Source organism: Balaenoptera borealis (genome assembly GCF_965194805.1).
Source record: "Balaenoptera borealis genome assembly, chromosome: 3".
Classification (NCBI taxonomy): Eukaryota; Metazoa; Chordata; class Mammalia; order Artiodactyla; family Balaenopteridae; genus Balaenoptera; species Balaenoptera borealis.
In genome coordinates, this window is record NC_138866.1 from 1,435,314 (window position 1) to 1,455,961 (window position 20,648).

General features: G+C 48.9%; 1 protein-coding gene across 4 annotated transcripts in view; it reads left to right on the top strand.

Annotated features, from left to right (window-relative positions):
- The window catches only part of PPP1R13B (protein phosphatase 1 regulatory subunit 13B), an 83,723-nt gene that overhangs the window by 60,173 nt on the left and 2,902 nt on the right, over positions 1–20,648 (top strand). For 2 of the 4 annotated variants that reach the window (XM_082387600.1, XM_082387602.1), the window contains exons 5-15: positions 4,289–4,390; positions 6,572–6,746; positions 7,540–7,736; positions 9,883–10,023; positions 12,770–12,950; positions 14,362–14,466; positions 16,424–16,593; positions 16,956–17,457; positions 18,594–19,342; positions 19,871–20,008; positions 20,079–20,212. In XM_082387600.1, coding sequence (XP_082243726.1) covers positions 4,289–4,390; positions 6,572–6,746; positions 7,540–7,736; positions 9,883–10,023; positions 12,770–12,950; positions 14,362–14,466; positions 16,424–16,593; positions 16,956–17,457; positions 18,594–19,342; positions 19,871–20,008; positions 20,079–20,212 — 2,594 coding nt within the window. Of the gene's footprint in view, positions 1–4,288; positions 4,391–6,571; positions 6,747–7,539; positions 7,737–9,882; positions 10,024–12,769; positions 12,951–14,361; positions 14,467–16,423; positions 16,594–16,955; positions 17,458–18,593; positions 19,343–19,660; positions 20,015–20,078; positions 20,213–20,648 lie in introns of those variants that run through there. The other 2 variants (XM_082387601.1, XM_082387603.1) reach the window with 2 other exon arrangements.

The window sequence follows — 20,648 nt, forward strand, 5'->3', positions numbered from 1 at the left end:
TTCTAGGGGTCAGGAAACCAGGGCTTGGGTGCGTGGTTCAGGGTCTCTCATGACGTTGTAATCAAGATGTTGGCCAGGATCACAGTCATCCAGGGCTTGACTGGGCTGGAGGATCTGTTTCCAAGCCCATGAAATAATATTTTTATGAGGAATTTATGTAAAGTCAGGAACAATAATGTAAAGAGGGTTTAGCTTCTCATTTGGATTCATTGTTTTGGGGTAGGAGGTTTTAAGAGACACTTTTTATTTTCAGACCCACAGTTCTCATGATGAGTGGACCCAGGGTAGCTGAGTGTGGTGCTGTGAAATGTTCTGCTTTTCTGAGCTTATCACAGGCTTTCCAGGATGGGTGCCAGGCTGAACAGCACACTTCTACAGGAGTGCATGGATGCTTCAGGTCCTTGCTGCTACGCTGGAAAAATGCTCTTTGTATTTCACATGAGACTCTTAAGTATGGAGAGCTGAGCTCAGGCTCTGTTCCTCATAGTTGAATTTGATGGGTAACTTAATTGCTTCCCATGTGAGATTCTTACCCCATTCAGCAGAATCGAGGCTCATTGAAAACAGGGAGAAACTGCATTTTACTTTTCTATTACAGTATCTGGGATTATATCTGGCATATCGAGGGTAAACGAATTACCATGGTATCAAACATGTATAGTACTCAAAAAAAAAAAAAAAAAGCCCCAGTTCTCCTGACCCCTTCACAGTCACCCTGTCGTGTAAATAGAGAATACCTGGTGCTGGTCCCCCTCTGTCTCTGACTCCTGCTGGGGTCCCGAGCACATGGCTTAGTTTCTTCTTTTACGAAGCTCCTTTACTACTGCTGCTTATAGCCTTTCCAGGCAGACAGGAGTTAGGGGACATCGTCAGAAGGGAGGCGATAGGGGCCCGAGGAAATGTGGGTTCACGAGGTGTGGGGGAAGATCTGGGGAGGGAGATAAAATGGCGAGGAGGATGTCGGCTCTCTATAGGAAGACAGAATGAAAAGAAGTCTGGACTTTAAGTTTGAGAAGACGCTGTCTCTGTAGGTATGTGATCAGGGTGTGGTGGAAGGATGAGGAAATATTGATTAACTTATAAATCCATTCAAGAAATGTTAATCATTGATCGGAGCCTGTGGCCATGCGCTGGGCCGGGCACTGTGGGCGCTGGATGCACTGGGACCTGTGGAGAGTTTCTCATTAGCCACGGCGCGCGCCAGCACAAGTTTTCTGTCAGGTGAGAGCTTTGTATATATTGCAATACAAGTATTGTAAGTTAGAGGAATAATGTCTCTTAATTCATTGTTCCCGCAAGTGTAGATTTGTAGACGCTTGGAGAAAGAAGGGGATGATATGCCCAGATAAGTGAAGGCTGGGGGCAAGAGGCTTCCGGTTTTCTCTGAGCTTGTTGGGGGTAGGGGTGGGTGGGGAGTCCATTATACCTGGGCTTGGGTGGGCTCTGTTTGTTATGGGAGGTGGGTGACATCAGTGTCAGGCTGGAGAGCGAACCGCGTTCGTTGGGAACATAAATACCAGCCCTGGAATTCAGAGTCCAGGTAGAATGTTGGAGGGAGAGGGGACCCTGAGCCCTGGGGCCCCAGGCAGCAGTCCAGCTGGGAGGATGGTGCAGCAGGTGGAAGGCTGGGGAGCTGTTTCCTTTCTCTGGGCCTGTATTTTAGAAGCCTGTTGGGCTGTTACCGAGAGAACTTTTCCACTAGTTTTACTAGTCGTGGAAGTGACTTGTCCTCCCTGTGACCTGGAGTTGAACTCATCAGATAACTACCATAATGAGGGACCTCCATGTGCCCATGGGAACAGGATTTGATTTCTTCTTATTAGATGCAATGAGAAGAAATAAGCAAGGAATTAGGTCATTAGTTTATCTGAATAAATTGAGTTCATATGGAGAATTTTAACTTGTTCCTATGGGGTTTAGTTTACAAGGAGAGAATGCATACTGATAGGCCTGTCATAAGAGGATAAAATTTACATCAAAGGTTTTTGTTTTCTTAAAACACTCTGGGGCTTCCCTGGTGGCGCAGTGGTTAAGAATCTGCCTGCCAATGCAGGGGACACAGGTTCGAGCCCTGGTCTGGGAAGATCCCACATGCCACGGAGCAACTAAGCCCGTGAGCCACAACTACTGAGCCTGCGCGTCTGGAGCTTGTGCTCCGCCAACAGGAGAGGCCGCGACAGTGAGAGGCCCGCGCACCGCGATGGAGAGTGGCCCCTGCTCGCCACAGCTGGAGAAAGCCCTCGCACAGAAACGAAGACCCAACACAGCCAAAAATAAATTAATTAATTAATTAAAAAAAAAAAAACTCTGAAAAGGTGCTTTCTTCTAAATTTTCACATTGAACAAATTAGGGAATATGTACTAAAGTGTAAAATGTTGCATATCTGTTGACTTACAAATTTATGGTAGCTTGTGTTTTTATAACCTGTTTAAAATACAATTAAATTACACAGGTGTGTTCACTTTGAAATAATTCACTGAGCTGAACACTATGATTTATACAGTTTTGCGTTTGTGATATCTGTCAATAAACTTTTATTAAATTACAATATATATGAGTATATACATAAGATACAATACCTGATTTACTTATGACAGTAGAGTATATCTTAGTCTTATAGTTAGAAATACACATATGACACAACACATACAAAGAGCTCTCTCTTGTTCACGGGTATAAATATCAGAATATCAAACAGTTAAATTTCTCCTCTGTCCTCTTTTCATTGTTATTCTAAGCCATTGGTGTGGAGGGGAGACCAAAGAGACAGGTTTTTGTTTTTTCTTCAAGTTGTAAAATTATGAAATTAATGTGAATTGAAAGATTTGTTGCATGAACTTCATTTTTCTCTAGTGAAAAATATGTTTAAGGAGTAAAGTTCTGAAAGTTTTAAAAATACCTTTTGTTGTGGTGATTGGAAAATCTCAATAGGTGGAAATTAGAATCCTTTATTAGTATTAATGCAGAAATTTGGGGCATTGTGACAGTCCTGCCAGGCATTTCTGGAGAATGAACAAATCTCTTTTCAAATGAAGTTTCTGTAACTTGGCAGTTTACAATATCTAGTTTTGAAAAGGGGCTTGCTCCACGTTACTTTCTTGGGATGTTAGATAAACGTGGTCCAGTTAAGACCGGTGAACAGATCCTGATTCCATTTTCCAAGAGTCCAGAATGGGCTTGAACACCACATGATTTGGGGAGGACTGGAGCCGGAGGAACAGGGGTGGGTACCCCTGTGAAGAATTACAAGAGGGCGCAAGGGAGGTAGGAGGGACCCTGAGAGTGCAGTTGAGCCTAGAGGTAGAAAGTGGAGCTCTGAGGAGGGGCCGTGCACCTGTGTGGTTAGCTCAGCCGGGGCTGGAGGAGGTGGGAGGGAGACAGGCGTGGCTAGGATTGCAGCTCTGTCCCTTTGTCAGCTCTGTGCCCTTAGCCACGCCCCTTCACCTTTCTCCTGGGATTCCTGCCCAGTGTGGGGCTCATCTGCCTGACGCAGAGGCTTGTTATGAAGATTGTGTGATACAGTGCATGTGTCACATCTAGCGTAGTAGTGCATGCTTAGTAAAGACTGTGCTGTATGAGATGGTCAACAGTAAGCCTCTGCCTCCTGCTCTGTCCGTGCAAACTGCCGGACCTGCGGCACAGTTTGAACTCCTCTCTGCTTCATTTTCTCATCTGTAGAACGGGGATATAATGATATCTACCTGAGAGTGTCATTTTGAGGCTTATATGAGTTCATAAATGGAAAGTAATTACTTCAGTGCAAGGTTCATGATGAACACAATAAAAATGCTTGATGTAATTATTTATCATTAACAGAGAATGGGGACATGCTTTCCAGTTCCATTGGTTGCCACTCCTCCAGATGTGTTACCTTTTTGTATTTATTTCACACACATAATTCTCTGTCAATAATGGGTCAATCTTTGGTTTAGGCCATACCAATGGTGTTTTTAATGAGATATTTGTATATTAGAATCTTTTATGTATTTCAGCTTCTTGAGACCAGGTGGCAGTGAAATGACATTTGTCCTTAAGGTGTCACCTACACATTTATTTTTTACGTTGTTTATCCTTAAACATTTGACATCCCCTTTTACTCAAATAAATTTAATAGAAGCAGTCAACAATTAGGAGGAAAAGTTCTTATGAGAAAGTACACTTATTTATCTTCTCTTAGCTTCTAGGGAACCTATTTAAAAATCTTGATGTGTGTGCATATTGACACTAGAGAAAATGATTATGCAGATAAACATACATTCCAGTCTGAGTTTGTTTTGTTTCCTGCAGATTGGGAATCCACGTGTCGAACTTACCCTCTCAGAACTCCAAGATATGGCAGCTAGGCAACAACAGCAAATTGAAAACCAGCAGCAAATGTTGGTTGCCAAGGTAAGTTATTAAAGCAGCGGTGGGGAAGTGTTCAACAAGTGTGTTCTTCGGCATTACTTTAGATTACCTGGCTAACCCCTGCAAGTAGGGCCATGCCGCCACAGTGTTAAACACAATGTCTTTCTTAATTATCTCTTATGTAATCATAAATGCATACTGTAGCTTCTTGAAGTTGGGAAAGTATCAGAACAAAAGCATCTGACCCTTGACTTGCACACACAACCCCCCCGGACAGGAAACAGTTGGCCTTATCCAATTGTAGATAAAATTTGGAAAGAAAGGATACTTTCTATTGTCCCCTCCTTTTTCCTCTGGGTGTGTTCTCGGCTGATGTAGTTGGCATTAGTGTTCTAGAGGAAGCCAGTGACCTGTGATAAGACACTGGTCATGGGCCCCCAAGACAGTGACTTCCCTTTATCCCACCCTACAAGGAATTTGTTTGGTTTATTTTGGTGCACGGCATTGTCAGCACTCATTATTTACACTGAGTACTAGATTTGTTGTTGAAACTCTGTCGTAGTGTTTGAAACCGTTGCCGACCTGCAGTGAGGCCAAACAGAGCAAAACAGAAACGTTGGAGTTTGGAGCAGAGAAAGGTTTATTGCAGGGCCAAGTGAGGAGAACGGGTGGCTCATGCTCAAAAAATTTGAATTCCCCGGTGGTTCTCGGGGAAGCATTTTTATAGGCAAAATTTAGGGGAGGGCTGCAGGGTGTGTGGCTTTCTTCTGATTGGTTGGTGGTGAGGGAACAGGCTGGTGATCCAGAGTCTGTGCTCAGCGTAGAGTTACCGTCCTCCACCTGGGGGGAGGGGGGGGGCTTAGTTCCTGCAGAAGAGCTCAAGGGTGTATTTATTGTTCTGTGTGTCCCTGGAGGAGGAGCCAGGACCCTGTTGCTTCCTGACTGCTCCTCCTTTGTTCTTGCATTCTCTTACTTCCCTGGTTAGTAACTGAATCTGCCTTTTGGAGCTCAGGAAAGGTGTAGGAGTCTGAAGCCTTTTCCCTACAAACCAGAAATGGGGGCGCAGAAAGGGTTTTGGATCCCAGAGTGCCCCACAGGATCCTGCTTGCTTTCAAAACTTTTCTAAATAATGATTTAGTCTTGGACTAAAAAATCAGACCTATCACCCATGCCTGCTGAAAATGATTTCATGTTTAATGATCTTAAATGTTCTGAAACTGCTGTAGAGAGAACACATATGTTAACGCCACTGCCTAGGTTCTTCATGCTTGCTCTGTAGAGAGATTTTCTTAAGAACCAAATGTCCAGTTCAACTTTTTTTCATTTATTTAATGACCACGTGATTCTATCCACTTTTATGTAAATAATAGTATAAGTTGGACTTGTTTTTAAAAGTTGTCTTACAAAGTTTATTGGATTTACAAGAATAAAGAACAATTAAAAGTAATTGGAAAGTATTTTCATCCCATTTCTAAGATGAAATGTACGTGGTATTATGTCATTATAAAATTTTCTAATTCTATTTTTTATTTTCTTTCCAAATATTAATCCAAGAGTATTGCTATTTTAAAAAATCTTAGATATTTTCAGCAGTGTAATTCACAAGTTAATCTTTCCATATTGAAGCACATATACCCTTCCCTTAGTGTGCAGTGTGTAATGCCTGCACAGTCACACTTAAGCCTCTTAAGTATGTTTTATGCATACAGATGGGACCATGAATAATGTTGACTGTTACCCTTAAGGTATGCTTTCACATGAGTAGGGAAAAAAACTACTGAAGAGTATCGCATATATTTTTACTGTAGGACTGTCCTGTTTGACTATAAAATGTTTGATTACTTTTGAAGGAACTAATCCTAAAGAAAACAAACCCTTCCTCGAAGGTTCCTGTCACTTAGCAGATTAGAGGTTCATCTCTTTACTGCTCACCTTATCTCTTTTCAATATAAAATCCTCTGCTAGTCAGTGCTCATTTCCTTTAGGAGGTTAATATAAGGGACCCTTGAAAGCCGCTTTGTAGCAGCAGGAAACCTGGTACTGGTGGCAGGAAGCTTAGGCTGCTGGGGCTTCACACACAGGATGGAGGTGAAAGCGTGGCTAGCATTTCTGTAACATTCATTAAGATAGGAGATAGTGAGGGATCCACTTAAACTTTTTTTAGTGTACAAAAGTTACTGTACGTTTCAATTTTCAAAGTTAGCTATTTTCCTCTCTCAATAGGAACAGCGTTTACATTTTCTAAAGCAACAGGAGCGCCGTCAGCAGCAGTCTATTTCTGAAAATGAAAAGCTTCAGAAATTGAAAGAAAGAGTTGAAGCCCAGGAAAATAAACTGAAGAAGATCCGTGCCATGAGAGGACAAGTAGACTACAGCAAAATCATGAATGGCAATCTGTGTATGTGCCGCGGCCCACTGGCGCCCACACTCAGCAGGCGTAGATGACGTGAGACAGAGGCCAGCTTCCAGATGCTCTCAGTCACAAGCTGATGTCAGATCTTGCTGTAGAAAAGCACTAAAGCTTTGCTCTGTCATCTGCATCTAACTGGATGGGTTGGTTAGATTAAGAGATCTTAGAAGATCTTTTGCAACCTTAGCAATGTAGTAGAGAGATCCTTTTGTTACGTTGGTTGCAGCCGCCCTTTGGACTGGGGCTAGGGTACTCTTAAGACTCAACTCATCGTGAGGGTCTGTTTTAATTGAACAGCATAAATTTTATCTGTGTATTAAGATAAAGCATACAAATGCTCACTTTTTATTTCTGTGTGCGTGGATTGTTACTTCATCAATCAATTCTGTTAGTACCTACTTTATGTTACAGAATAAGCAAGATAGATTTGGATGGTCCTGCCCTCACAGAGCCTTTGGTCTCTTTGGTGCCTTGAGATTCCTAAGTGGCTTGACCAAGATAGCTTTTGGACAGATTGCCCTAATTTAAAAATATTCAATAATTAGTGCAAATTAATTGTTTGTCATATGAGCGGTCACATTATGTGTTCCAAAGGCTTGTTGAAGTGTGTTTTGGATTATGGATATTACAACTTTTTCTCTCCAAGGTCTGGCACTAGATGATGCTAAAGTTGAGTTAAATGGATAGAAATGAAATCACAAAATAAAAATAGCAAAATACTATGAAAAAAAGAATATCAACTAAATTATGTTTTTTTTTCTTTATTGGTGGGAAATTATAGCTGCTGAAATAGAAAGGTTCAGTGCCATGTTCCAGGAAAAGAAGCAAGAAGTACAGACTGCGATTTTAAGAGTTGATCAGCTCAGTCAGCAATTGGAAGATTTAAAGAAGGGAAAACTGAATGGGTTCCAGTCTTACAATGGCAAGCTGACAGGACCAGCAGCAGTGGAGCTGAAAAGACTGTACCAAGAGCTACAGGTAACTCACCTGGGTCTGAGGAATGATTCTATTAAAACTTCCTTATCTTTTGGGTTTTCTTTCAGTGTGGAAACCTCAGGAACTGGAAACAAATTAATGGATTCTAATTTAATAGTAGGCACAAAATGTATTCAGTACAAAAGAATTTTTTAAACAGCTTTGAGACATAATTCACATAGCATACGATTCACCCATTTAAAGCATACAATTAAGTGGTTTTCAGTATCTTCACAGAGTTCTGTATACGCCACCACAATTGATTTTAGAATATCTTCATCACCCCCAAAAGAAACCCGACACCTTTTAGCCATCACCCCACAACCCCCTATCCCTCTAGCCCTAAGCAGCCACGACTCTACTTTCCATCTCTATGGATTTGCCTATTCCGGAAATTTCATATGAATGGAATCATGCAGTTGTAGTTCTTTGTGACTTGCTTCTTTCACTTAGCATGTTTTCGGTACAGAAATTTCAGTATGAATTTAATTGGCAGTATGATGAACTGGTAAAGAATTAAGCTTTAGATAATACTTAAGGCCTCTGTGTAAACTGTGTTCTGACAAGATAGATGCCTATTTGTTAAATCCTTGTCTTAGTCAGCTTGGGCTGCCTTAAAGCAACAGACATTTATGTCTCACAGCTCTGGAGGCTGGAAGTCCAAGATCAGTTCATGGTGAGGGTCCACTTCCTGGCTGCCTTCTTGTTGTGTCCCCACATGCTCTGATCTCTCTTCCTCCTCTTATAAGGACACTAACCCCATCATGAAGGCCCCACCCTCATGACCTCATCTAAGCCTACCTAATTACCTCCCAAGGGCCCCATCTCCAGTTACTATCACATTGGGTATTAGGGCTTCCACATATGAATTTCAGGAGGACACAATCATAACAACCCTCAAGATTCCCATTTCTCAGAAATTGTCATTCAGCAGGTGATTTTTTTAAAATATTTATTTATTTATTTAGGCTAGCCAGGTCTTAGTTGCGGCACTCAGGATCTTTAGTTGCGGAATGCAGACTCTTGGTTATGGCATGCGGGACCTAGTTCCCTGACCAGGGATTAAACCTGGGCCCCCTGCACTGGGAGTGCGGAGTCGTACCCACTGGACCACCAGGGAAGTCCCCAGCAGGTGATTTTTCAAGCCAGATACAGGTTTTGCAGTTCTGTTAGCACTTGCTAGAAGAAGTATTGTATCATTTTATGAAATGCAAATTTTTAATTACAGAGAGTAAACTCACTTGTTGCGTTAAGTTCTGTAATGTAAATGCATAGAAACAAAGTGTTATAAGAATTTATTACTTTTTATATTTTTAAGCAATTGTTAAAAGCGCAGGGTTTTTCTTTTTTTTTTAACATCTTTATTGGAGTATAATTGCTTTACATTGTTGGGTTTCTGCTATATAACAAAGTGAATAAGCTATACGTATACATATATCCCCATATCCCCTACCTCATGCAAGTGCAGGGTTTTTTAAGGATTTTTTTTTGGTAAAGTTTGATGACTGTAGTATATTTATTTATATATATTTCCAATTTTTTGACTGCAATCTAGGTTATAAAGTACATGTTACCTCCTGTCTATACACATATGCCGGTATGTGTGTGCTAGTACATGTGTGCACCTGAAAGAGTTTAGCAAGACAAGACTTAACCTTCTGTGTGCAGTGCACTCGGATGTTTTCTATTCTCTATTTCATTTTTTAAACGTGCTTGTTATAACCCATTAAAATGATATAAGAACATTCTGTTTGGTGATTTGGCCATCCTTGGGTTTCCTGCTGCCACATTCACTGGACTGTGTGGGGCAGAACAGATGCCCCTCCTTAGGTCACTGAACCCCACCCGCCCCCGTTCCCTAGGACCACAGGCATGGTGTCCCACAGTCATTACTGGTACTAGTCATTCCGTACACTTTGAAGAAGACACATTTGCAGATATTTGCTCTTTTTTTGGTCCATAAGAAATATGTTCCGGATTCATCTGTGCTGTACCTGTAAAATATTTAGCATACAGGGGACGATGCCTGTATGTAAATACACATAAGAACTAAATGTTGCTTTTTCCTTCTTTTTTTAATCCCCCTAACAATGAGAATTTGACTATTTAGTTAATACAAATCATGAATGTTATGTTTTCTATTTTGCAGATTCGTAATCAGCTCAACCAGGAACAGAATTCAAAGCTCCAGCAGCAGAAGGAGCTCTTGAATAAGCGCAACATGGAGGTGGCCATGATGGACAAGCGGATCAGCGAACTGCGTGAACGTCTTTATGGGAAAAAAATTCAGGCATGTGAAAAAGAAAATATTTCTGTGAGATAAACTACTGAAAATGGTTCATCCCCAAAGTGTAAATCTTCACTGTAATGCCATTCTGCTCCCCCCATTTGCCATAGCTGATAAACATAAATTGGCCATAAACCATAAAAAGTGACAGTAGAAGAAAGTTCATGTTCCCAAAGACACAGTTGTTTCCTGGTGCATGGAATCAAAACCGCCCGGTCCGCAGCGCCTCACCGTCCATTCTCCCCAGGCAGCTCTGTCTCCCTTCCACTGGGGGAAGAGGCTTTGGCCCTGGAGTTGCAGCACCCATTTTAAGCTGTGCCATGTGCATAAATTCCTTGACCTCGTGTAGCCTCGTGTCCTTGCTCTGAGCTGAGAATTGCTATAAGGATTCTGAGAAATAACCCATGTGGAAAGACTTTGTAAACTCTTGAGAAAAGTGCTATATAAGGGGTTAGTGCTTTTTAAAAATCTTTATTTGGTATTTTGAATTTCAAAGGTAGTAAATACTCATTGGAAGAAAGTTAAAACAGTGCAGAAATATTTAAAGGAAAATGTGAAAGTCCCTTCCATCCTTCTCATTCTTCAGGGATGATAGTTATTAATGGTTCCAGTCTTTTGCTTAATATAGACAGAAAGGTATTCAATTTTTAATTGAAAATGGAATTGTAGGAATTATATCATTCACACTGTTCTGTACCTAGTCTTTTTTTTTTTAACTGCAATATGGGTATCTTTCCAGGTCATTATTACCTCATTCCTTTTGTAACTTCTGTGTAATATTCCATGTCCCAGGGCCTGTGGTCACATTACCCAGCCCTGTTGTTAGGCAGGGTGTCCCTGAGTCTTGCCGTTGCTGTCAGTGCTTCACGAGCGTATGCATCGCTGGGAGCTCGTGGGAGGATAAGGGACTGCTGTGTGTGGTGTCTCTGGCTGGATGTAGCACTTGACCTTTTGTTCCACCAGTGGTGCTCAGTGTTTGGGGGGAGCAGTGCCTGAGTGGAGAGCTGATTGGCACTTTGCCCTCAGGAGTGGAAATGGAGCAGGCAGCCAGGTAGCTGGGACAGTGCTCCCAGAGTTCCTCTATCCACACTCCAAAACTGGTGCTTTCACGCTTGACAGGTGTCCTCTTGTCAGCTCCTGCTGCTCTGAAGGTAGCTCTCAGGAGGCGAGGTGCAGGCTTCAGTAGCTTCGCCTGGTGGGATGGGTTAGGAGGACGCTAGAGGCAGAAGGGTACTGCCACTTCTGTGGGCATCGTGATCAGTGGTCTCAGGTGAAAAGTCTCTTATTTACAAATCCACACTTTTTTTTTTAACCAGAGTGCTTAAAGGTCAATGGTTAATCTGTATGATGCCATGATTTCCTTATTCTCTCAACTAACAACACACAGACCATGGGAGAGGACGTGTGCCTGTGCTCCATGCTTGCTTACATTACGGTCTTAGTAGTGGTGGGTCAGGGGTCTCTGGAGAACAGAATCAGTTCTGTGTGTACATGTGTGTAGAGACTGATCAGTCGACTGATTGTAAGGAACTGCCTCATGTGGTTGTGGAGGCAGGCACACCCCAAATCTGCAGGGCTGGCCGGCAGCCTGAAACCCAGGGAGTTGTGGATGTTGCAGCCTGAGTCTGAAGGCAGTCTACAGGCGGAATTCCCTCTTCCTCTGAGTACCTCAGTCTTTCTCTGTAAGCCCTTCAACTGATTGGATGCAGCCCACCCACATTATGGAGGGCAATCTGCTTTACTCAAAGTCTGTTGATTTAAATGTTAAAAATACCGTTACAGCAACATCTAGACATGTTTGACCAAAGATCTGGGTATCACAGCCTAGCCAAGTTGATGGGTAAAATTAACCGTCACAAATGGCTACATAAATATTACTTCTTATTCCATCTGATACTTCAAGGGATCTCCCTGAAGAAGTTGGTGCTTCTGCAGAGATGTGTCTCCAACCCAAAGGTTTTAGGCACCTTTGAACAACTGTCAAGATCATGGATGCTTTCTTCAAAATGACACATGCTCACGCATGCAGAATTTTGCAAACAATTGTTGGATGGGTATGGCTCTCTCAGAGCCTGTCTGGGGAACTCTAAGGGTCAGTGTTTCTCTAGTCAGATCCCTGTTCTGCAGGCTTTTGTTGTTGGGCAGTGTCACGTGACCAGTATCATTGGCTGTGGCCTGGTGTCCTTGCTGAGAACAGCAGAGCTGCCTTCAGGGAACTGGTCAGAGTCTCACCTGGTTCCAGACCCTATTACTTTGTCCTGCATGGCTCATTCAGTCCTTACAACAACGCTTATCCCGAATTTTCGGACATGGGCACAGAGGCTCAGAGATGTTGCATCACTTGCCCAAGGCAGCCCAGCGAGTAAGTGGCAGAGCAGGATTTGAAGCCAGGCTCAGAGCCCAGGCTTGACAATGCCTCTGTGCCCACCCAGGGGAGGGAGTGCATCCCCAGGTGAGAGGGTTATGTACACAGAGGGGTCCTGAGGGGTTCTCTGTTACACACTCGGCTCCTGGTTTTATAACTCACGAACAGGTAGATGTTATCACAGAGCATCACTCATACGGGACTGTGGGTTCAGGCCCTTTTTTGAAGTCTTGCCCTTTCTAGATACTGATCTTCCAGGGTGATGGAGCTTCCTACGTATGAACTGTTGAGTGATTGGCTCAAATCTGAGCAGTCGGTCATACTAGGCTTATAATTTCTTTTAACTGAGTAGAATTTTGACTCTCATTTCATCCCATTTTATAGCTGAGCCGTGTGAATGGCACGTCTTCGCCACAGTCACCCCTGAGCACGCCTGGCAGGGTCGCTGCGGTGGGGCCTTACATCCAGGTTCCCAGCGCCGGCAGCTATCCTGCCCCTGGAGACCCCATAAAGCCCCAGTCTCTCACTATCGCCTCAAGTGCTGCCCACGGAAGATCCAAATCCGGTGAGTGGCCTGGGTCCTCTTTCGGGGGGAGAGTGAGCAGGAAGGGTGACTGTGGGGGGGACAGTGGCCTCAGAGAAGACCCCCACGTTGCACCCAGCCTCTGCGATGTGTCCTCCAAGGCACTTTGTCCTCTAGGGCAGCATTTGGGGAGCTGTGTGCCACCATAGTAATGATGATCCTAAAACAAGAACAGGTTCTCTTTTTTGGACTCAGTGTCCTTACTGTGTGGCTTCTCAAAACACAAATTAGTTAAGACCTGAGCCTCCCCTGCCACAGGTTTTGTTTGCCTGTGAGGGTGCTTGTCCTCACACTACGGCCCAGGCGGAGGGCTGCCTCCCCATCAGCAGAGCCTGCAGCTTCTCTGCTTGCCCGACCCAGAGTGGTCTCTGTCCACCAGAAAGTCCACAGGCCACCCCGTTGGCTCTCGGCCACCCTGAATCGTGCGGTGTGACCGGACTCGGGCCCCCAGCGCCGAGCCGGTGCGTAGCCGTCCCGAGGACATGGAGCTCCTGCGGCGCCCCCGGCTTCCTAGCCGAGCGCAGGCCCAGGTCTCCACGGAGACGCCACACTGTGTCTTCAGAGGAAGACGGCTGTGCTTTAAACTGATGCATGAGATGCCAGGGCTCCTTGGCAGTGAGACTTTATGACAGGGCTGCCACGCTGGCCCATCACACACGGAGTCACAGAGCACAGGTGACATTCCTGACAGCGGTAGTGCTGACTGGGTCCGGACTACATTTTGAGGACTTTTTTAGGTTTGGTGGTAGATTTGTGCTGGTCTTTCGTTTGTTCGCTTTGAGTTCTCTTGCCTGGCACCTGGTCTGAGCAGCAACACCACTGCTGCCCCCGCTGGAGGACCCGGGGCTTGCTCTGACCCAGGTGGGAGGAGGTGTCCCCAGTCCTCGTGGGCCACGTGCCCGGCTCAGATCTCTTCGTGGCTGTGTCTTAGAAGCCACGTGGAGCGCGTGGTCGGCATGAAACTCTAATTGCAGCTTTCTTTGATACGCTGTTATTTATAGTTTGAACCACCCGATGGTGGGAGTATATATTCAGCTGTTGCCGATGGCAGATAATTAGCACAGCCGGCTCCTTCTCTGCTTAAATATCTCAAAACCTGCCCCGAGCTGAGGATGGCTCGAGTTTCCCCTCTTCTCTGTGGGTGGATGCTAGGTCGCCTCACAAGAGGTTGCCGGGAGAAGACCCCTCGCAGGGCCGGGAGACCGTGTCCTCCGGAGGTTCGGCAGTAGCCTCGCTCCTTCTCTGTGCTGTGGGGTGAGTGAGCGCAGGAGACCTGTGTCACCCCCACGTTGGGGGGCAGTATCTCGGCCCAGACGTAGAGCCGGGGTGAGAACATCTCCCAGGGGAGACTAACTGTGCTGTCGGCTGTCCTTCTGGTTCCCGTGTCACACAGATGGCCACGGTAAACCCAGAGTGACCAGCTCGTGGACAGTGTCAGACCTCGACGTCGGGCCTGACTGTGGCTCGTCACAGCGCCCCACAAGCCCGTTTGCAAACCGTATGTTGGCTGGCAGGTCCGGTGGGAAGCTCTGGTGACGGTGCCAAATCAGCCATGGCTGTTCTTCCAAACTGACAAAGGCCTGCGCCTCGCATTCAGACTTGAGACAGAAACCACATATACATAATTGGTCCCCGCCTTCAACAGGTGTGAAATTTGGGCTGGGTCGAAACACCAGATCATCCTCAGGAAGGGTTTGAGAGGTGCTGGCCCAGCAAGGGTTTTTTGGTTTTGTTTTTACAAAATTAAGATGATTTTCTGAGTTCATTATGAGGCTTTTAGTTTTATCTTCAGTACAGGAATCTCCCATCATACTTACAGATGACTGTCCCTTTATAATAGGAACGAATGGTCTTCCTTCTGCACCTCCTGCCGCATCCTGAAGAAGGCACGTCCCTAGTCCCTGTCCAGTCCCTGTGTGCCTGACTTCTGCCAACTCTCCCGTGGCTGTGGGATTTGAGGAGCAGCCGGTGGCCACATTTTCTGTGATCCTGAGAGAGGCCAGGGACTCTAGCCCCCGCGGCCAGCCCCATCCTCCCTCCTGAGTCAGCAGCAGGCTCTGTCCATTTTCCCCTCAGCCCGGAGTTTGCACTCGGTGCATCCTTGGTGAACCTGTGCATCCCTGGCCCACACCGCACCCCCCCCTGGTCTGATACAACCAAGGGGGCGTGAAAGCACACACACTTCTGTCCTGGAAGAGGCTGATGGGCCACACAGAGCAAAGTGATGGTTCGGACTAAGGCCTGGGAATGCCTCACCAGGGCCCTAGCAGCGGCCTGGAGCCTGCAGTGGTTTCCAGCCATGGAGGAACTGAGCCGGAGTAGCAGTGGACACAATGGGCTGGCCGTGCTGCTGCCAGAGATAGATTTGGCTTAGGAGCCGCCGCTGCCCGGGCGCTCAGAGGCCCTCTCATCCTCACTGCGCTGACGCTGCTTGTATGGCTGCGTGCAGAGCAGATTTGAGAGTTTGCTCTTTCTGTTTTGTGAGTCGCAGGTTTGGGCTCAGGCACAGTTGCTGTAAGGGAGGGTGATTTCCCGCTGCTCTGCCATTGCCCTACCTGCCCGTGCTGGCAGATGGGAGGAGGGGCGAGGATGTGCTGCTCTTACAGGAGGGCCCAGAACAGTGCCCTTGGCTGCTTTCCCTCCCATACGGCTGATGGCTGGGAGGGTTCCCACTCTAGTCCAGCCCTGTACTGCTGCGGAGAGAAGCAGGGGCCTGAGGCGGGCTGAGATCTAACCCTGTGGGCTCACTGTGAGTGGGCCTGTGTTACCAGGGAATGCTTCTGCACCCTTTCTCAGTTTGGAAGATGCTATGTTAAAAAGCATACCTTTTCAGTGGCTGTCCTGAAAATGCTGGGTTGACTGGCTTTCTAATCACTGCAACAGAATGATAGCCTGCTACTCCAATCACTGGGAACTTGTACTGTCCTCCTGTGATCATGAATTATTTTAAGAGGGTGGAAATTTCTAACAGATTAAAGTCAAATTTTTCTTTTAATACTAGAAGCAGTACAGGTCAAACCTGTTAAGAAGTCAAAAGATAAGTCTTTTTTATTGCTGTCTGTATTTGTAAATAGTGTTTGAAAACCAAGTGCCGACGCTTATGTTCTTCATTGGTGTCGATGTAATGGCTTTGACCTGTATTGCAGTGGGGGCTGAGAATGTTTCTGCAACCCTCTGGCCCCTCGCCCGGGCTGGAGCAGCCCTGTGCTTGGCCATGGAGTCTCTGCACACGTGACCGCACGTGGGCACTGGTGAGGCGGTGCCGGCAGAGGCCGACCTTGGTCGTCCTGCCGCGCAGCAGCCGGTGTGTGGGTGAGGGGGCGCCTCCTGGTCATGGAGCTCCATCAGAGCGTGACGTCCCAGAAGGTGATTTTTGCTTCTGGCAGGGGGTTATTCTTATGTTGGTTCAACTAATTTCAAGAATAATTTTACTTAAATTCTGTGTTCTTTTCAAGCCAATGATGGAAACTGGCCAACATTAAAACACAATTCTAGCTCTTTGGTGAAAGTGACGCAGATCGCCAGCGTGGAGTGGAAGGACTCGAACGTGGAGGGGCCTCTCAGGCAGGGGCCCGTCTTGAGCCAGCCTGTGCCCGTGCCGGCCTTGGGAGCCCCGGAGAAGCAGGTGGGCCGCTTGTCTTCGTCACAAAACACAGACAGGCTCCTAACTGACTGCATCCTTATTTAGCCTTCGTCTTTATCTAAGTGGTAGGAGGTGTCACGAGGCAAATTAATCCTGTTGGTGTCCAAATCATAACCCAAGTCTGAAGGAGTTCATGGACCCTGAGCACGAGAGCCGGGTGCAGGTGTGAGGCCTTTGGTCAGGGTCGTTCACCCTGCTGTTCACCCCCACGGCGTGCCCCGTGCCTGGTCACAAGCCTATTTGAAGGATTACAAGTCCTACTTTGTGCTCTTGTGACCGTGGATGGAAACGTGCTTGACTTTTCAAAGGATGACTTTGTCTTTCTTTTTAACACCTAAATTTAGGGCATCGAGATTGGTAAAGTGCCACCTCCCATCCCTGGTGTCGGCAAGCAGCTGCCTCCAAGCTATGGGACGTACCCAAGCCCTGCGCCCGTGGGCCCAGGCTCGACAAACTCCCTGGAGAGGAGGAAGGAGGGCAGCTTGCCCAGGCCCAGCGCAGGCCTGCCCAGTCGGCAGAAACCTGCACCGCTGCCCCCTGCAGGTGGCCCCCACCAGCCAGGGTCCTCGCAGCAGATTCAGCAGAGGATTTCTGTGCCACCAAGTCCCACGTACCCGCCGGCGGGGCTGCCTGCCTTTCCAGCTGGAGACGGCAAACCTGAACTCCCACTAACTGTGGCCATTAGGCCCTTCCTGGCTGATAAAGGGTCAAGGCCACAGTCCCCCAGGAAAGGCCCACAGACGGTGAATTCAAGTTCCATATACTCCATGTACCTCCAGCAAGCCACGCCACCTAAGAAGTACCAGCCAGCGGCGCACAGCACCTTAAATAAGTCGGTGAAAGCAGGTATGGTGGGTTTGCACTCTATCTCGCGGGGCTAGGAAATCATACTTGAGAAAATGCCAATCCATATCCTTACTTTGGGGCCACGTGCTATTTAGGATTAAACTTGATTCTTACATAACGTGTGGCCTTGGGTATCTGTGTGAGATGGGGGTAAAAGATGACATGCACAGAGCAGTTCTGCAGGTGGACCACAGCTCTCTGACTTCTGTCTGAGTGCCCGCCTACCCACATTTCTCAGGAAATTCAGGTCTCGGAAGGCTGGCACTTTGGAATTTCTTCTTTTCCTCCTGCTTCGTAGTAACTTGTACAGGACCTATCTGGGGAGCTGGCGTAGTAGGAGCTCTGCCTGGATCTGTGATCCCCCTGGCCTCCTAGTAGTAGCTGAGCCAGGCCCCTAGGGGGTGATGCGAGGGGAGGATTTTGCTGCTTTGGGATCCTTTCCCAGAGCCCACAGGGGAGAAGAGCCCTGGTTTGGGTGCAGGAACATCAGCCCCGGGCCTCCTGGGGAGGCAGGTGTGAGCACAGAGCCCAGTTCCCCACATACGGAGGCTGACGGTGATTCCTCCCTGTGCGGCAGGATCCTGGGCATCTGGGCTGGGCTGGGGCCTCTTCAGATGTTCTTGGGTGTGGGCTGCAGATTCCAGAATCTAGTTTGAGAATCCCTAGGCAGGCCAGGCCACTCTGTGCCCAGGGATCTCCCGGGTGGCTGTACCAGCACTGGCCTGCGGCAGGCCCTGGCCCACGGGGGAGAGGCTTGCCAGGGCCACCGGACCAGCCTTCCTTTCTGAGGTGGCCTGTGTGCTTGGTCCCAGGTCACGTGGGTTCTCCTTGGCCAGGAAACAGTGAACACCTGTTCAGGGCAGGAAGGCAGGTTTGCAACCTTTTGTTCTTTTTCACTTGAGAAAGCCCCAGTTCTGTAAACACTGATAAATTAGAGACACTCCACCTTCCAGAAGGAGTTGGTGGGGTTCTGTGAGCAGCAGTAGGTTCCTTTGGGATTTGATATGGGGACTTAGCATCCTCAGTGGCAGATTACAGTCTCTGTAGGAGCCCATCTCTGTGTCGTCAAAGGTGCTTGGTGAGCAGGCCCCAGGCGCCACAGGCTGCTGAGGTCGGTGTCCTCTGTGTCTCCCCAGTGTATGGTAAACCTGTTCTGCCGTCTGGCTCCACGTCCCCGTCGCCGCTACCGTTTCTTCACGGGTCGCTGGCCACAAGCGCCTCGCAGCCCCTGCCCCCTTCAGAAAGTGCTGAGAAGGAGCCAGAGCAGGACAGCCCTGCCCCCGCCGGAGACGGGGCCGCCGTGGAGAGCCTGCCGCGGCCGCTCAGCCCCACCAAGCTCACGCCCATTGTGCACTCGCCGTTGCGCTACCAGAGCGACGCTGACCTGGAGGCCCTGCGCAGGAAGCTGGCCAACGCGCCCCGGCCCCTGAAGAAGCGCAGCTCCATCACGGAGTCCGAGGGCCCCGGCGGGCCCAACATCCAGAAGCTGCTGTACCAGCGCTTCAACACCCTGGCTGGGGGCATGGAGGGCACCCCCTTCTACCAGCCCAGCCCCTCGCAGGACTTCCTGGGCTCCTTAGCCGATGTGGACAATGGGAACACCGCCGCCAACGGGAACCTGGGCGAGGCCGGCCCTGCCCTGCCCACGGCCCCACTCCCGGCCGAGCCTGCCCCCGCCTCGGACGCCAATGACAACCGGCTCCCGTCCCCCGAACCGGAGGGGCTCATCTGTCCCCCGAACACCCACCAGACAGCCGAGCCCGCCGAGGACGACAACAACAACGTGGCCACGGCCCCGCCCGCTGAGCCGGTGCCCCCGTCCCTGGGGGAGGAGCGCCTGCCCGCATCGCTCCCCACCGCCGCGCCCCTGCCGGCGGCCCCTACGGTGGGTGCCGCCCTAGACCAGGGCCCCGGCTCCCGAGTCAGCCAGCCAGTGCCTGTGGAGGGCGTGCCTGTGTTGGGGGTGCTGGGAGCAGTGGGGCTCGTCCAGGGCACGAGGGGCGGTGGCCTCTCACCAGAGGGCCAGCCTGGGGGCCTGAGGTGTCCCTGAGGAAGGGCAGGCAGCAAGGGGAAGGAGAACCTTCTAGACAGAGCCCTAGAGGGAGGGCAGTGCTGCAGGAGCAGAGGCAGGCAGGAGCTCCTCACGGCTGGCAGGGCGGAAGCAGTTGGGCTTGGCTGTGACCCGCCTTGCTCCCTCTCTCAGGTGCCCACGGCGCAGCCCGGCCCCCGAGGCAGAGACGCCCTTCGGAGCCAGGCCGGGCTGGCCTGAGAGCGGGCTGGTCCGCGGTGCCCGGCACCACTCGGGGCTGCGCGGGAAGCTCTGCCTTGGGCTTTAGGCCCTCCCCTCTTGCCCGCTTCCCCCCGGGCCTGCTTCTGTGGGGTCACCTTGAAATCCAAAGCTTCCTCCCGATAGAGCAAACGGACCAACCTGAAGAAGCCCAACTCGGAGAGGACGGGGCACGGGCTGAGGGTCCGCTTCAACCCGCTGGCGCTGCTCCTTGACGCCTCCCTGGAGGGGGAGTTCGACCTGGTGCAGAGGATCATCTACGAGGTGAGCAGGCGGGCGGCCGCAGCCCTGGTGGCCCCGGGCAGGGGCGGGGCTCATGCGCCCTGTGTCCTAGGTGGAGGACCCCAGCAAGCCCAACGACGAGGGCATCACCCCGCTGCACAACGCCGTCTGCGCCGGCCACCACCAGATTGTGAAGTTCCTGCTGGACTTTGGCGTCAACGTGAACGCCGCCGACAGCGACGGCTGGTGAGGGCCCTGGGGCGCGGGGGTGGTGGGGAGAAGGGAGGAGGCAAGGGTGCAGCTTGGTCCCAGGCCTGCGTATCTTCCGGGGGTTTTGTTAAAGGCTCGGCTGTGTTCACGCTCTTCACGTGGCTGACCGCTGACTGTAGTCTGAGCCTCTGCTGAGCCGTATGTTTTTAAGTGGCCAGAAAGCCTGTGTGGAGGGGAGCCTCGCGGGCCGGCCGCTGCGGTGCCGGCCCTGCGCCCCGTGGGCCTCATCGTGAGCTTCAGGCAGCGGTCTGCGCTGCCGCGTTTGAACAGCCATTTTTGTATATTGTGGTAGAACACAGCCGTCACTGTCGCAGCCATTGTAAGGGACGCGTCACTGGTGTGAGGGACACTCGTGCTATTGCACCGTGAACACCCAGCTTACAGGCCGGTGTTCAGTCCACTCCCGGCCCGC